At 36.7% G+C, this 18,280-nt stretch overlaps 1 protein-coding gene across 4 annotated transcripts in view; it reads right to left on the bottom strand.

Moving 5' to 3' along the window:
- The window catches only part of B3GALNT2 (beta-1,3-N-acetylgalactosaminyltransferase 2), a 50,523-nt gene that overhangs the window by 29,970 nt on the left and 2,273 nt on the right, over positions 1–18,280 (bottom strand). For 3 of the 4 annotated variants that reach the window (XR_006520117.2, XM_044758666.2, XM_044758674.2), the window contains exons 2-4: positions 12,392–12,539; positions 7,228–7,328; positions 4,105–4,298 (exon numbers count right to left, since the gene is read on the bottom strand). Coding sequence is in view for 3 of the 4 variants with exons in the window: in XM_044758666.2 (XP_044614601.1) it covers positions 4,105–4,298; positions 7,228–7,328; positions 12,392–12,539 (443 nt within the window). In the remaining variant the exon portion in view is untranslated. Of the gene's footprint in view, positions 1–4,104; positions 4,299–7,227; positions 7,329–12,391; positions 12,540–13,288; positions 13,489–18,280 lie in introns of those variants that run through there. The other variant, XM_044758677.2, reaches the window with a different exon arrangement.

Genomic DNA, 18,280 nt, shown 5'->3' with positions numbered 1-18,280 from the left:
CTAAAAGTTAAGTCAACATGATCAAAATATTGTACATCTGAACCAAACTACTTGATTTGATAACTCAAACATTATGAATAGTTAAAAAAAAAGACTACATATGCTAAGACAATTAAGTATATCAAAAACATTCAAGATTAATCCTAATTTCTACATTAAGGATCAGAGTGGAATTCAGAGTATTGCTATTCAGTTACCCCTCTGAGCTTCAGTGTCAATGAAATCTTTACTACAGTAACAGTATAGGAACTCTTCTACTTTGGTAACTTAATAAAGCTCTTCTCAGTGTGATCACAACAACTGCAATCCCCACTAGGATTAGTTCCCTCAAATTCATTTCAGTAAGCACATTTACAAACTACATGGATTCTCTGGAGGAAGAAGGAATAGGACAAACTGCAAAAAAGAAATTTAATCTTAAATTGATTTCTTTATTTATTGGTGACTCTAATATTGTACCTGTTAGCAGCAATCAACATTAACAATAATAGAAAAGCATTTTTAAAGATGTCTAAGAAAACTGAACAGTTTGCCTCCAATAACATCAGACCAATTCTCCTATAGATAACAATTATGAACACTGGACAAAACATTTAAAAAACTGATCTGAAGGCTCTGGAATGCAAACAAAGCAGGCAGAAACTGGAGGAAAATCAATAGCAGGAAGAAGAGAAAGGCAGCGGGTACGTTTCCCACACTTTTTTTTAAGGCTCTTTGTCTGAAGGCATACCTTGAGGGACAACTGAAAATCTGAAGTAAAAACCTGTAGTCTTACCAGTTGAAAAACCAGAGGACAGATATGGGGCAGACACATCAGCTAAGAAGTGAGGAGGAAAACCTCAGAAAGGAAAGGGTCAGAGAGAGAGCCCTAAACTCTGCATAGAAATTTTGCCCACGTCTGTGGCTGACTCATGAAATACACATTCAAAACAGGATGCAAGCAGCCCAAATAAGTCCTAAAGAACTGAACAGAGATTTCAGCTGCTGCCCATCGCAAAGGAGACAGAGTTCAGCGTCTGTGTCCAGCCCATTTAATTGCCTGCTAAAACAAAAAAAATCAATGCTCTTCAAGGAATATAACAGGATCCAGAGATTCTACAATGAATTATTCACAATATCTAGGATAAAATCCTAAGTTCCTCAATAGAAGACAATGTTACCCATACTCAAGAGAAAAGATGATAATAAAGACAGACCTAAAGAGGACTCAAATATTAGAATAAGCAGGGGCCGGCCCCGTGGCCGAGTGGTTAAGTTTGCACGCTCCGCTTCTGCGGCCCAGGGTTTCGCCAGTTCAGATCCCGGGTACGGACATGGCACCGCTCATCCAACCATGCTGAGGTGGCATCCCACATGCCACAACTAGAAGGACCCACAACTAGAAATACACGACTATGTACTGGGGGGCTTTGGGGAGAAAAAGGAAAAATAAAATCTTAAAAAAAAAAAAGAACAAGCAGACAGGATTTTAAAGCTATTATTAAAACTAAGGTCAAGGCCATAGAAAAAAATATGCCCCAAATAAATAAATACAGGAAATTTTATACAAATAGGAATTACAAAAAAGTATTAAATGGAAATTCTAGAACTAAAAAGCACAATATCGGAAATAAAAAATTCATTAGCTAGGCTTAACAGCAGACTTGAAATGCTAGAAGACTTAGTGACTCTGAATACAGATTAGCAAAAATTATCACATCTGAAAAACAGAGAGAAAGAACATTGAAAAAAATGAAGTCTTGTGATCTGTGAGACAATACCAAGAGGTCTAACACACATGTAGCTGGAATCCCAGAATGAGTAGAGAGAATGGGGCTGGGAAAAACTTTGGAAGAATTTTGGTAAAAGACATAAATTTACAGTTTGAATAAACTTGGCAAACTCTGAGCAGAACAGACATAAAGAAAAACCACACCAAGGTACAATACAACTAAATGGGTTAAAATCAAATATAAAATCTTAAAAGCAGCTAGGAAAAACAAAACAAAACAAAAACCATACCACATACATCACACATGAGAACAACAACATGAAGAATGGTTGACTTCTCACCAGAAACAATGGAGGCCAGAAAACACTGAAGCAACATCTTTAAAATATTGAAAAGAAAAAAGTCTACTCAGAATTTCTATATCCAGAAAATATCCCACAAGAATAAAGGTGCGGGGGGGACAAAATAAAAACATTTTTAGAAAAATGACAACTAAGCAAATTCATCATAGTAAACTTGCACTATAAGAAACGCCAACGGTTGTTCTTTGGGCTGGAAGAGATGGTATCAGATGAAAACTTGGGATATATTCAGGAAGGAATGAAGAATACCATAAATGGTAAAAATGTGGGCAAATATAAAACACTATTTTTCTCTAAATTACTTTAATATACATTTAGCTATTTAAAGTAAAAATTATAACTGCATTGTGGGATTTATAGTATACACAGATGTAATGCATATAACAACTAGACCAAAAAAGAATAGTAATGGAATTATATAGTTGCAAGTTTCTTATATTTTACATGAAGGGGGACAACATTAACTTTAAGAATATCAAAAAGTTGAGGATGTGTATTGTAATCCCTACATCAACCACGCACACAAAACATAATAGTACAAAGAGCTGTAGCTAAAAGGACAACAGAGAAATTAAAACAGAATTCTAAAAAACATTCAATTAACACAAAAGAAGGCAGGAAAGGAGGAAGAGAGAAACAAAAAAAGTGCAACAAACAGAAAACAAATAGCAAATGAAAAACAAACCACCTCAATAACTGTGTTAAATGTAAATGGAATAAACACGTCACGTAAAAAGTAGAGATTCTCAGACTAGATAAAGAAGCAGCCCCAAGTATATGCTGTCCACAAGCAACACGATTTCCAGAAATATATAAAAAGAATAATACATCAGCACCAAGAGGAAGAGGAGTTTTGTTTAACACTCCCAAGTCGACAAATGTGATTCATCATGCTAACAGAATAGAGGAGAAAAACCCTGGAAACATTCCAGGTGCCCATCGATAGGAGGATGGATAAACATCATATATTGCTGGAATACAACTTAGCAATTAAAAGAAGGAAAAGGAAAAGGAAAATTCACTGATACATACAACATGGATGAATTTCAAAAACACGTGGAGTGAAAAAAGCCTTACACAGGAGAATACTTACTACATGCTTCTATTTATATATGAAGTCCCACAACAGGCAAAACTAGTCTATGGTTAAAAAAAAAATCAGAACAGCGGCTGCCTCCAGGGAATGGGGTAGGGTGATAGGAGTTGGATTACACAGGTTTATGCAGTTTAAAACACTGTGCACATTTCACTGTGTATAAAGTTTGAAAAACCACAAACAAATATTAAAATCTAGTTGATACACACACTAAAGTGTTTAGGGTTGAAGTATACTTATGGCTGCAACTTACTCTGAGATACATTAAAAAAAGATTGATAAACAACTATAAATGTGATAAAATAAATACAGCAAAATGTTAACTATTGTAGAATTTAGTTGGTGGATTATGCATGTTCACTGTATAATTCTTTCAAAATTTCTGTATTTTAAAACCCAGGAATATATCTTTTCAAATTCAATTCCTTGCTACACTTCTTCAGATATAGTCTGAACAAACCAGATTTCCCCAAATGCCAGGAAAAGAGTAACCCCAGTTATCTTAAACTTTTATTCCCTTTACAACCTTATTACAAAAAAGATTTAAAGCAGCTGTTAGCCTTGTATTATAGATAAACTTTTAGGATCGGAAGAAAGAGACAGTAACACTCGCTTATACCTAAGAGTCGCAAACTTTTTATATTCATTACCAACTTTTGAAATTACTTAGACTTTAGGGGATTTCAGGTTGGGAATTTCTAATCTGGTCCAACTCCTTCTTTTCTAGATATAACACGTTTATTCATTGGTATTCTTTCCCCAAACCAGCATTATAACATATTATACTATAATGTATCCAATCGATAAGGAAGAAAGGTGGAAGTCTCTCGACCAGACAGAATGACATAGTCTCCAACCTCCTGTATGCCATGAGGAAAAAGCTGATGTTTTTGAAAAAGAAAAATGGGGAAAACCTTGTACAAAGCAGTGCATACCTCCTGTTCTGCCTGATAAAGCTTGACGGTGATGTTCCTTTGGAAACCCACATCGTTGGCATCATAAAACACCCCAAGACTGGTAATAACGATGGGGTAGAGAACTCTGAAGCTCACACTGACAACTCGGTCCTCAGAGAGCCCTGATGAAGTGTCTTCAGAAAGACTGAATGCCTCAATTTCTTGATTCAAAACTAAGGAAGTAATGAGAAAAGGAGTTTCACATAATCAAATAAATACAGTCTTTTATTTTACTAATATGAAGTAATGAAATGGGCTTGATAGCAAAATCTAGATAATCGTTTGTTATATAATTCTTTCACAAATGGAAGCAATTTAAAAAATGCTTCAGAAATATGGCTGCTTCTAGGAAAAAAACTTATTTTGAAACTTAAGAACTAAGTTTTCAGCCACATCTAAGTAAAATATTCAATTATCAGAGCCACTGTCATAGATTTTTGCATACATGTGTGCATATGTATGTATAAACACCACAGGGGAATATTAAACTCAAAGGCATCCATTCGGAAAGGTTGGAAAAACAGCAATATTAAAAACAGTACTAACTATAGTCACAAATAACGAGTAAATTTAGTCTTGCTCTGCAAATTCCAAAAATCCTACTTCTTGTTGGGCAATTTAAAATATTTGTGGTGTCAGGCAATTATCACAGACAAAAGTAACTGAAATCACTTCAAATAACACTGAAAAACTCTTGCTATACTTTATTCGTAAAAGATAAGCACATCAAACACAGTAAGCATTTCTGACCACCTACTATCACATTACATCTTTGCAACTACACTGTGCGCCTGTAGCATTATTTTCTGTGTAGAGATTAAGAAACTGAAGCCCAGAGAGTTTAAGTAATTCGCCCAAGGTCACAGAAAGTGGCAGAGCCAGGAATCAAACCCAGGTTTAGTGATTTCAAATTCAGTGCTTTTTCCACTCCCCCACAGCTGTCTAATCAAAGCCAAAACAGTGCTTTTCAAATAATTTTTTAAAGTACCATAAGTGAATCTGGACAGATTACATGAAGCCATTAACATAGCTGAGAATATCAGTGCCACTTTGAGAAATAATATGAAAATCTATTTTAAAGGATTATTATGCCAAAGTTCTTTGTATCTGTTAGAGTTGTTTTTCCAACTTTGCTGATCACACAACCTCATCAGTTAAAAACATTTGTACACACGCTCATATATTTATTTACAAAATATACACATATAGCATTGTCAGTCAATATATTCAGTATTAATAAAAGGTGACATTTTTTATTTTCAGATAAATAAAAATTCTTTTTTCCATACCCTAGCAGATCATTTGGATTCCTACCTTAGAATTCCTAGAATGCTATTTTACACTTATTCGATGCTCAATAAAATGTGACTAAACAGAAATGTGACAAACAGAATTGACTGCTCGTCAATTACATACACGAGCAGGAGGCAAAAAAAGGAGGATACAGATTTTATCATGGGTGGGCAAGCACTGACTGGAAAGTCAAGACTCCAAATATACTGGACAACAACAAAAGTTTTTTCCCTTTAATATATTCAGTAAATCAAAAGATATCCAAAGTAGAAGCATGTCTATTTTAGGCAATAGGTTAAGCACACTGTAACATAACTACACATTTTCTATCTAAAACAAATGTGCCTTGACCTTTAAGCTACCTGGACACAGGAAATCCTGCTGCTTTGATAACGCTGTTAATCAAAACTTCTACACATCCAGAGTATCATGATTAATGCTCACGATGACCTTAAGATACTGAAATAAACCTAAATGCTGTTTGAATCATCAAAAAGGATAAAATTAGGTTCAATATTAATTTAGTCATGCCTATTTTTAAAAATTTACAACCTAGCTATTACATACATGAAAAATTTTCATTAATAGAAAGCTCCACTCCTTTATTATTAATGAATAAAGCACATTAATAAAAGTCCGGTTAATTTAAAGGTGAGGTTTTAAAAAATTTGGTTTGGTTTTGGATTTCAAATGTAATTTGTTCTAAGCTGCTTTTACATCATGAGTAACACAACATTTTATTAGGTTCATGGTCCCTTTGGGACTCCAAAAAAACCCTCTCCCCAGGAAAACACGATTATACACAAAATTTTATTTACAATGTTAACTAAATTCATAGACATCCTAAGTAAGAAACTACTGCTTTACAACGTAGACCTGAAAATATAGTCAATGTACTAAAAAAGCTGACTGAAGCTCAACTTTATAAAAAGGCAGGTTCTTTAAAATAATAATAATAAGTACCTGCCATGTCCCAGAAACTATTCTAAATATTTTCTATGTATCAACTTATTTCATCCTCATGTCAATCCCTATGAGGTAAGTACTTTTATCCCCAGCTTACAGATGATGAAACTGAGGCACAGAGGCATAAATAACTTACTGAAGGTCATACAGCTAGAAAATGGCCGAGCCGAGACTTAAAGCCATGGAGCCTGACTCCAGAGCCCATGCTATTAACCACTACACTATTGCTGCCTATAAAAGCAAGGCGGATATGATTATATGGGTTTGACAAATCTTAAAATAGCAGAAGTCATAATCAGCACATTTAAGATTTGGAAAAGTTTAATTGCCCTTAGAACCACAGCTGAACATCACAGGAAATGCTAATAAACAAAATAGGCAATTATAGAGTTAACGTCCTAAAACTGGTTCCGGGTAACACAGAGAACCAGATTAGGATCACGTTTCTTCATCCTCATCAGAACTCCCACAAATTTTTAATTGTAAGGAATAAAAAATACTACTAGAGTTTTTAATTTTTTACTATTTGTTTCTTTTGCAGAAGCTTAGAAATAATTCGAAGAGAAAGTTGATTCACAATATTTGTATCAAGGCTATTATAAATCAACAGGCTAGTGAAAATCAGCAGTTTTCCAGAAGTTCAAAATTCAGTAATTCATGATTTATCTATGCATCAGGAATTTGCAAATGCATTTGAACCACACTGAAAAATAAATTCTCCTGGATCCTGAAATTATACATGTCTACAAAGAACCCCCACAGCCATCCTGAGTAATCAGTCAATAGCCACTCTTGCTCACATCAGACGTGGCAGTCCTAGGGCTGCGGAAAAAGAAGCCTTACCCGGATTCGTGATGTTGAGTAGTCTGCAGGAGTAAGGATCTTCCCTGTCTTCCACAGGCACTTCACAGCCATGAGCACCTATGATGAACTTCACAAGCACACTGAGAGATGTGTAGGCATTAACACCAGTTAGTGATCTTCACTTTGCACATGCATGTTTCCTCACGCCTATTTCAGAGCTTTTTCTTTGAGACACAAGTATTTATTAGGATTAATTCTAACTTTATTCCTCTAGTCTAGCAAAAAGGGAAACAAGCAAACCAAAAGTTGCTAACTACCAAATGACTTATGTCTAAGCCTCTACTGCAGCACTAGATTAAAGCAAGTATGAATATGTTTGGCCTGGCTCCCAGCAAATGCTCAGACCATTTAAAAGCAAACTACAGTAAAGTCAACTTCCCATGCCCACAGCTAAAAACATATCTACATCTGCAATCTTCTTTACTCACTTCTCCTATTTCAGAAGGTGCTCCTTCTGCTCAAGATGAGTCTTTCTATTCAGGAGGAGGGCCTCTCCTCTCCTAGACCTTGCTTCACTGCTTACCTGTAACCTGTGGTTCCTTCCCCACACGTTATAAATATGATGAAGTCCTGACATTAATTTCTATTTACCTATCATCCTTCCTTGTCCCCACCTTTTCCATTACAGTGAAGTCCTACAAAAGAATTAACTAAAATCACAGCCTCTAGTTTCTCATTTCCCACTCGTTTCATAAAACAGAAATTTTAGCTTCAACACCCACCACTTTCGTTGAGATGTCTACCACAAATGTACCCACTGATCTGCTGCTAAATCAAGACACTCTTCAACCCTTACCTACCTGACTGCTCTATGGCTCACAGTGCTAGTCTCCTTAAAATGCTCTCTTCCCTTCTGTCCGTGGCCCTGCTGAGTCAGTGCCCCCGGCTCTACTTCCTCAGCTTGTCCGTTAAAAGTGGATACCACCCCAGGGCTTTGCCCTTGGATCTCTGCTCACTCTGCTCACTCTTTTCACCTGCTCTCCCTGGACAATATTTATTCCTAAGACTTCAACTAGCCTAGGAATGATTCCTGAATTAGCATCTCTAGTTTGCACCCATCTTCTAAGTAAAAGATCCATAACTTCATTGGACATCTTCACCTAGATGGCACACAGACAGTTATGTGCCGCAGCCTGTTCCTACTGGCTTGTGACACCCAATTGCTAAATTTTCAGGAACTTTGTGAGCTGGTTATTAAGCACAGTCTTTATTAAAAATTAAATTAGATAAACTTACAATTAAATACATTATATTAAAAACAAAGGAAATAAATGGTCAAATTCATCATTAATTATTTCACTATTATCTATGCTCTTGAGGTTATTTAAACCTATGAGATGTGTATGGAAATATTATAATGGTGTGCTGCTGCATATCTTGCCCAACTCTGTGTTCACAGACATCACATTAGTTGCTTGAAACTGGCCTTGGTGGGAATATTTGCACCATGGAAACTGGCAAATGCTACAAATATTGCTTTGCAGAGTGTCTAGACTTAGGAAAGTGATGGAGAAAATGTTAATAATGTAGATTAAACTTAAAAACGTGATGTGTCTGTAGCCACGTCATTGTAAATAGTACAAAAAATTGAGGAAATGCTCTTCCTCAAAGTTCAAAACCTATTACCTGATTCAGCAAAGAAGTCATTTACTTCATTGACTAAGAGTTAAGTTCTGTCACACATCTTAGTTGTCACTTTAGTCTTACTCATTAACTTAAATGAAATATTTATGTCAGAACTATACTCTCGTCAACTGCAACCATAAGTTCATTATAGATACAAAAGTCTGGAAGGCAATGAAATCTTTCTATGAGGATCAATTGGCTATATGGAATGTACAATGAAGAGTATCGTATATGTTATCTATCAATTATGTGCTACACATATTTTATATCAATAAAATCTACAATAAACATATACATACATATAAGCATATTTTTTTCAGAGATCCAGTTGGGCAATATTTACTAGCACACACTGCAGGTACCTCAAACTCAACACATCCACAACTGAGCTTCTTTCCCATGAAACCTCCTCTTCTCATCTAGTATTTTTTGTCTTGATTGATGACTTCATTCTTCTCCAAGTCAGAAAGCCAGCAATCATCCTACACTCTTCCTCCTCTTTCTACATTCAATTACCTTATTTTCTTATAAGGTCACCACTTTAGTTCAGCCCCTCAGCAGTCCTTGCCTAAAAAGATCTCACTGTCCACTGAACGCTCAACACAAGTGTTCTACACGATCTGGTTACTGCCTACCTCTCACAGTTATAAGCCCTCCCTCCTTCTCTTTATGTAATAATCTCTGTCTCTCCGCCCCTCTTTCCTTTCCTAGCGCTCTATCTCACACTTATCCACACACACATGCAAACGTTCATAATCCCTGTGCTCCAGTTACATAGAACTGTTTGCAGTTTCCCAAACACTGCAGGCTCTTTTATTTCCATTTATATCACAGCACATATAACATTTTATTACACTATTACATCTATTTCCTTCTACCAAACTTCAAGGCCCCATAAAGACTCAGGCTATATTGTATCCATCTTGGTATTCTACCACACATAATACACTACCTGTATACAGAAAATACTTAATAAATACTTGCGAAATTGACAACTTATGATTTTATTACAAAGGCTTCTAATTAAATAAGGTCCTCAAAATATATGTGGAGTCTGGCTCCTTCAGTGAAATACAAGCTTTGGAAGTAAGCCATAACCACAGAAATGCAAACACTTTCTTGCACTAATGGCCAATTAAGGCAAAATACCTTTCATAAACAACTAGCATTTAGAATAAAAGTATAAATAGAAATGAATAAATTTGCTAATTGAATTATTGCAGATATTTGCCAAATTTGTTTTTTTAAGCCATCTTAAGTATTTTTACTGGATCCACAAAATTTCTCTGTCCCAGGAAGTTCCTGACTAATCTTTATTTTTATCCAGATATCCCATCATTTTTATAAAATAAATCACCAAGCTTACTGAATTTAAAGCAAGAATGCTAGCTACGATGGCAAATAAATTACTGGCGAATGTCTGAATGTTAATTTTACTAATTACACTTCATTCTGGGTCATTCACTCAATAGTGCTGAGCACCTCACTCTGTGCCAGGTTAGGTTGTAGGTACTGGGGACATATCAAAGAAAAAAGCTGAAGCCCCTAAGCTCGTGAAACTTATATTCTAGTGTAAAAAGACAAACAATTTATAAATATACAACTAAATGCAATAAACATGCCAGTTGGTGATAAGTATTATCAAGAAAAATAAAGCCAAGTAGGAGAAGATAGAGACGGAACAGGGGTGGGATGCTATTTAATATGGGGCTGCCTGCTAAAGCGACATCTAAGCAGGATCTGAAGAAAGTGAGGAAGCGAGCTGTGAGGCTATCCAGTGGAAGAGTGGTACAGGCAGGGGGAACAGCAAGTGCAAAGCCCTGAGGCAGGAACACATTTATTGTCCTGAAGCAGAGTGAGGTGGATAGTATAGGGGAAGTAGATGCAGATAAGGTCAAAGATCACAATGAAGACTTGGGTTTTCACTCTAAGCAACGAGGGAAATCAATGGAGGGCTATGAGCATAAAATTGACAAAATTTGACTAATTTTAAAAGGATCACTCCGGCTGCTGTGTGGAAAATAAAATATAGGGGATAAAAGTGGAAGCAGAAAATTCAGATAAGGAGACTTCTGAGAGAAAGAAGAATCAAGATAACACTGTATTGTAAATTTTTAAAACTTCCTATTTGCCTGATGCCTCAACGTCCCCACAAACAGGCTGTGAGCATCCTGCCTAGGGGACCAGATGCAGCAGTGTGAAAACGCTGTCGCCTGCCACAAGTTCCCCCTCTTGCCTTCTCCCAACTGTGACACGGTAACATTCAAACACAACAATGAAGTGCCCTCGAGCCTTCTGCTTCTTTACGCCACCCTGATTCCCAGTAAAGGCACCTGTCCACGTCTTCACTCTCTCTCAGCTCCCCACTGCTTGGTTGAGACTACTCCCTGGACTCCTCCTGTATGGCCCCCTGTATGGCGCACTGTGCCTCCCTCTCTAGGACCTGTGAGGATAATAAATCCTTTAATTTCGTATGCCTCTCCCAATGAAATTTCTGTGGCCATGTTGGAATGATCCCTAAAGATCCCACAAGGGGAACTTACTCCCCCATTTACAACAAAAAACGCCAAGGTTTTTGGTCTGAGCAACTGGTGGAAAGGGGTCATTATTTTCTGAGACGGGAAAGACAATAGGAAGTACAGGTTTTAGAGATGGTTCTGATTATAGTGGTTATTCTAAGGCCTTTCATTTGCTGGGTAATAGGTTCTATTATCATTGCAATCATGAACTATAGAAAGCAGTCTTGAAAAGGAATGAAAGCTACTATGAGTATGATAGGAAATCTATAAATGTTACTACTAGTGACAAGAAAATTCACAACTGCAATTTGCTTGTATCGCTACTCAGTCACAAACATGCCTCTCAGGATTGATGCAATCCTGAGAGGGCCTTCTCTGCTTATCACCTAAGTGTCTTCACATAACTAGAAGGCCAACCTCCCATGTTCCTCTCCCACTAGCCCCTCACTACACAATCTTTAGAGGGTGGTCGCAAGGAGAAGACCAAGGTCTTGGGCTCCTAACAAATAATTGAACCATCTAATGTCAACATGAGGTGCGCTATCAAAGTTCAGCCCTGGAAGGGTAGTCAGGAAAAAGAGCATGGCACTGCGGATCAATGAGAAACACTACAGAACTGAAAAAATTACGTGTATCTCTGTGAAGTTAGTGAAAAGCATTTTTAGACACAAATGTGTCGAAGCAGAGAACTATCCTGGAACAGAGCCTTTTAAGAACTGCTATTCTAAATCAAAGCAAAACAATAAACAAAAAAACAAAAAACTAGCTATCTATAAATACAGCAGTGGGTATGTTAACCAATGAAGATATTCTCCTCCAAGTACCTTTTGGCTTAAAACTTTGGTTAAATTTACTTTTGTGCCCCAACCAGCAAAATGAAATAGCCATTGCTCCTGGGAGAAATTAACATGCCTGAATTAACATCCCTGACTAGCCAAGAAGGTTTTTCAGAACTCTTATTCAGTAAACCAGGCAAGGTGTCAACTTGGAAAACCTACCGTTTACTTAATGCTGGATGCTGTATTAGATGCTTCAGCCACGTGCTTCTTATCGCATTTCGAAGCTCATGGTTATTGCGAGCTGACAACACACCAACCACCACATCATAGTGACTAGATTTCCACTGAGGGAATAAGGCAAATTGACCTGAAATAAGCAACAATAAATTAGAAATGCCATATCTCAATTACTAAGTTCAATATGTAAAACAAAAATGTTTATTACAAAATAATAAACATTCATGTTTGTAGAAAATGCAAAAGGAAAAAATTTTTTAAAAAAGCACACATAACCCCAGCATCCAGAGATGACCACTACTAACTTCTTGGAGTAGAGCCTTTTTGCCTTCCACACACATATGTATATTCATGTTCACATATGTACATAAATTCTTCAAAACAAACAAGATGTTTCCGAGAAGCATCAGTTTGGAAAGGCAACGTGGCATAAGCCATGGAGTAGCAGGCAGTAAGAGTGATTATCAGACCACAGTTAGAATCCCGGCTCTCTTACACTAGCTATAAAAGTTATTTAACATCTTGAACCTCAGTTTCTTCAACAACAAACTGGTATAATAATACTTCTCACAGAGTTGTTGTAAAATTTAAGTGAGATAATGCATACAAAGGTCCTAGTTTGGTATCAGGCAAATAGTAGGCATTTAATGGCAACTAACAACAACAAAAATGCACTTTCAAAGGTGAACCTTACATTAATATTAGTTATTAAGTTTGGGAGATGAAATCAAAGGACTACCATGCTGAAAAGTATCAGAACCCTTATTTATGCCAACAAATTCTACAGCCAGCAAACCTTTTATCACTTACTAAATATTTTAAAGAATGAAGGAGAGGAAGCAATATTTCCAGTAAAAAAGAAATAAAGTGACAACTCACGTGAAAGGCTCATTTTTTATTGCCATAAGGTCTAATGGGCAGGAATACCTTTTTCAAATTTGTCCTTAGAAAGAAGATGGAAGGGAAAAATACTATCCTTGTTTTTCATCACCAGTTTCAAAGCTTGAGAGGTACAAGATTATATATAGCTCTAATGAGGGATCCATTTCATCTCTTTCTCCAATGGTGGGAACTGATCCAAAAATGTTTCCAAAAATAAATTACTGAAGGCCAGAGATCTTTACTACATTAAGTGGAATGTTTTTACATGCCAAAGGATCTAGGTATTTAGTCAAAAGACAACAAAAACATGTTGATATTTCTTCAAAGGACCAATTAAAATAATTAAAAGAAAATCTGGGGATAGATTCTTTTAATAGGATAATTTAAGGAAATTACATTGTAACAATTATAGGAATACAAGAATTTTTGTGTAGATACCCTATTTCCCACAACAGATGTTTTTAAAACAGTATGTCAATTCTAAACAGACTAGATACTTCTTATTTCACACTACCATGAATCTTGCACTAAAATGAATTCTTCTGTAAAGACAATTTATTTTTAATGTAAATGCAAATTGGCATGGATTAGGTTTGCTTATAAACAGGCTACATTTATTGACCACTTACTATGTAGTAAGAACTATGTATAGAGATCATTTTAACACCTTGCAGGCATATTGTCATTCAACGCTCACAACCCTATGAGGTAGGTACTATTAGGCTCCATTTTTAAATGAGAAAATGGGCACCAAAAAAAATTCAGTAAATTCCCCTAAATCAAACAGCTAGTAAAAGGCTGGTTAAGATTTAATCCAGGCAATCTAACTCCATTGTTCATCACTGTTCTGTAGCTAAACAGCTTAATATAGCTCATCTGAATCTAAATTCTGATCTTTTATCCATAACACCAGTTCAAGTGGTGAATTAGTGCTAAGTGGATCGCTGAAAATGCTGGTTAGTACTTTAACTTTTTAAAATTCACGGCCCAGGAATATTTTTTCTCAGATATATGTAACAATACGATGAAAGTTGTACCTACTCCTGGAACTAACACTAAATGAGTCTGAATTTGGAGAATAATTTAAATGCTTATGTAAAATGGACAACAATATGCCCATTTCCCCCCTTACTTTTTCACAGAGAAATATTAAGAGTAAGTACATTTTAGTGACAAGAGGGAGGCAAATGTAATAACCAGACATATCTGACACTGATTCCATAGCTGACATGCTGCATGGTATCAGTAACAAGTTATTCAAACCCCTACGCCTCAGTTTCCTAATCAGGGAAAACTGATACCAAAAAAAAATAAGCCTTTAGATATTCTATTTCATCTGTTTCAAAATGTCTTCTCAAAAGATTAAAAGCTGTATAAGAGCAAAAATCACATTTAACCTAAATGCCCCATTTATCTGACATCATCAGAAAACAAGGTTGCTGCACAAAAGTAAAATTTCAAAATAACTCAAACATCCCTTTAAATGCTAAACATCACTACCTTATTTTTGATGGATAATCTCACTAAATCTTTTAAAAATGGATTACATGAAACGTAATAACCTTTTCTTGATGACAAAATCTTCATGGAGAATTTCTCAAATCTATCCCTTTCACACCATTAATTCTAGCTGTACCTCAACTCAGACTCTCATCTTTCCCCTGGACCATTACAAGGGTATTCTACTGGGTTCTCCCACATTTTTCCATATTACTGCCAAACAAGATTCTCCAATAAATAAACAAATAAACATGAAGATAACTATGTGGCATATGAAAACCTCATGGATTAAGGCTGTAAACTACCTTTTGATCTTATTCCACCTCTCTCTGCCACTGGCAATCCTCCTTGCTTCTTAATCCACGTCTAAGCTGCTTTACGTTACACACATTTCTCTTTTTCTTGCAGAGAAGTACATGGCAGATTCTGGCCTTCTAGAGAAGTTCTACTTCTAGATAGACCAAGGTCACATTTCAGAAAAACAGGCTTCTTCTACCACACAGCATCAACGTAAAGCAGTCCAAGAGACTCCCAAGTACTGGTCCACGGTATAAAACCCAGAGTGGACGTTCAATAAATAGCTGTGTAAGGATGCTGCCCCAGGCCCCAGCCCCCTTCCGGCCTGTGTTCTACACTTTCATCACCCTGCGCTATATGCTGCAAGCATAGGGGACCTACTTTGATTCTGGTGTCTGGAACAGGAATAAAACAAAAGAAAAACTAAGAAGTAAACATGAGACAAAAAGACATAAAGATAATTCACAGAAGAAGAAATGCAAATAGCCAACAAACCTATGAAAAAAATGTCCAATTTCACTAGGAATCAAGTTTGAATCAGAGCAGTAAGATATCTGTTTTCTCCTACATTCAAACTGACAAATATCTTCTTAAATGATAATACCGAAATGATGAGTACTTCAAGGAAATGTTGATAATGAATTCTAGGAAACGGCTACTCGCCTACGCTCCTGGTAGGAATGTAATTTGGTACAATCTTCTGCAGGGCAATTTAGCAACATACATCAAATATTTCAGAACTGTATAACTTTTGCCAAGAATTCCATGTCTAAGAACTTATTCTAAAGAAATAATCAGTGATGCACTAAAAGATCTCTATTCATCATAGTGTCATTTATTAATGGTGAAAAACTGCAAACTACATAAGTGCATCAATAAGGGGTTAATTAAGTAAATTACAGTGTATCTATATGCTAGAATACTACGCAGCCATTAAAATTATGTTGTAAACATATCATTAAATATTGTCCTACATCATATTAAGATAAGCAGGGTATAAGAACTATGCACATACTATATGGTTCCATTTATATAAAGTACAAAAGCAGGCTACTCTCAGCCATTAAAGATCAGGATAGGGGCTGGCCTGGTGGCGTAGAATTTGGGTTCGCGCACTCTGCTTCGGCAGGCTGGGGTTCGCCAGTTTGGATCCTGGGCACAGACCTATGCACCACTTGTCAAGCCATGCTGTGGTAGGCACCCCATGTATAAAATAGAGGAAGATGGGCACGAATGTTAGCTCAGGGCCAATCTTGCTCAGCAAAAAAGAGGAGGATTGGTGGCAGATGTTAGCTCAGAGCTAATCTTCCTCAAAAAAAAAATAAAAAAGATCAGGATAGTGGTTACCACCCTTAGCAGTGAAAGCAGGGAGCATAAAGGGAGCTTCTGGGGTGTTGGCAGTGCTCTTCTTTTAAATTTGGGTGTTGATTAGTTGGGCGTGTTCAGTGTGTGAAAATATATCATGCTGCACATTTACATACACTTTTCTGAATGCATATTATACACCAATAGAATTTTTCAAAAATACTAAGTAAAATCCCTCAAACTTGAATTATATATACGTACATTCAAAAACTATCTAGTATGGACCATTTTTCTTTCATGGTTTTAAAAAATAATTTCAAATTTTTCTACAAGGAACTCAAAACAAGCTATAAACAACTTTCATAAGAAAAAAATTTTAACCCTAAGGTCATCATGGAATGTGAACAATCTATAGGTGTCAACTTCATTCATACATTCCCAGTTTTATTCTCTTGATTTATTTTTTCAAATTACTGAGCACCTCCTATATTCACTGTTCTACATGGCAGAGAGATAACAAGAAACAAGTTTTCGCAATGTCAGGGATAATTAAAACCCCACACAGGCTCCCTGAGGACAATGACCATTTCTTTTCTTTACTATGTAATATATCCTCAGAGTCTGGCTACCTGCTAGGCTCTGCACTGAGAATGGACATCCAAAAGTTTATTAAAGACTAAGGGAGGTTGACTTCAAAACTGACTCTTCAAAATAAGCCCAGGGATTCTTAAACATTAGACCAAAATTTCCACTCTCGTGTGCATGCTCTCGCCAATTTCACACACCTCCCAAAACACCTCCCTAGCATAGGCATCAGCCACCACTATACTACCACTCCTCTCTCAAGTTCATGGAGTGTTTACTATGAGTCAGGCACTGTTCTGGGTGTTTTATTAATTGAATCTTCACAATAACCCTATGAGGTCATCATTTTATAAATTAGGAAACTGAAGCACAGAGACAAGATTAGCATATAGGGATAATTTTGGATGAACCAGCCCTAGGCAAAATTGCAAAGCAAGCTCAATTTGTCTTTGGCCTTCTATCAGCCCCATGTCTGTTTCAATTCAACAGACTGTGAGCGTCCTGAGAACAGGGACTATGTATTTAGCACAACACCTAGCACTCTAAGCATTTGTTTAACAGATATGCTTCTTTCCTTTCTCTCTGGTTTCCTTCTTTCCAAATAACCTAGAAAGAGAAGCCTTCTTTTGTCACATTACTTCTAAATACTAAGGCATTACTCAAAACCAATATGTTATCATCAAGATATCCTCTATCTCCATTCTCTAGTCCAGCGGTTGTGTCTGCCTCCATTTTCTTCTTGTCACCCCTAGCTGTGCTGGATTTCACAAGACACCTGCTTCCTCCTCACCAGTTGCTCTCCCTGACTGTTTCAGCTGTTTAAGGTGAGCCACTGCATTAGAAAAGCACCAGGTACTAGCACGACTCACTCACTTCATGCAGGTCCCTGCTCACTTGTCACCTCTTCAGAGAGGCCTCCCCTGACCTCTCTATTTAAAACAGCAGCACATCATTCTCTGTCCTCGTACGCTGCTTTCTGTCACTGCACTTATCTCCATCCCCCATGATATTTAATAATTACTTCCTTACGTCCTGTCTTCCCTTCTAACTTGTAAACTGCGTGACGGCAGGGACTTTATCTTGATTACTGCTGCAGTTCACACCTACAACAGGGGTTGGCACAGAGTAGGCTCTCAAACGTCTGCTGAACCAACTGCAAGTCAGAGGGCCTTTTTTTAATATTCAGGGAAGGTAAATCTCCCTTTCAAAAAATACTGCCATGACTGAATGAGACTGAAGACAGACAAAGAGGCAGAAGAGAAAAGAAAACAAAACCAAATCTTAAAACATTAATTCAAAGGA

This window comes from Equus asinus, chromosome 2 (genome assembly GCF_041296235.1).
Source record: "Equus asinus isolate D_3611 breed Donkey chromosome 2, EquAss-T2T_v2, whole genome shotgun sequence".
NCBI lineage: Eukaryota > Metazoa > Chordata > Mammalia > Perissodactyla > Equidae > Equus > Equus asinus.
This window is presented reverse-complemented; position numbering and strand designations above follow the sequence as displayed.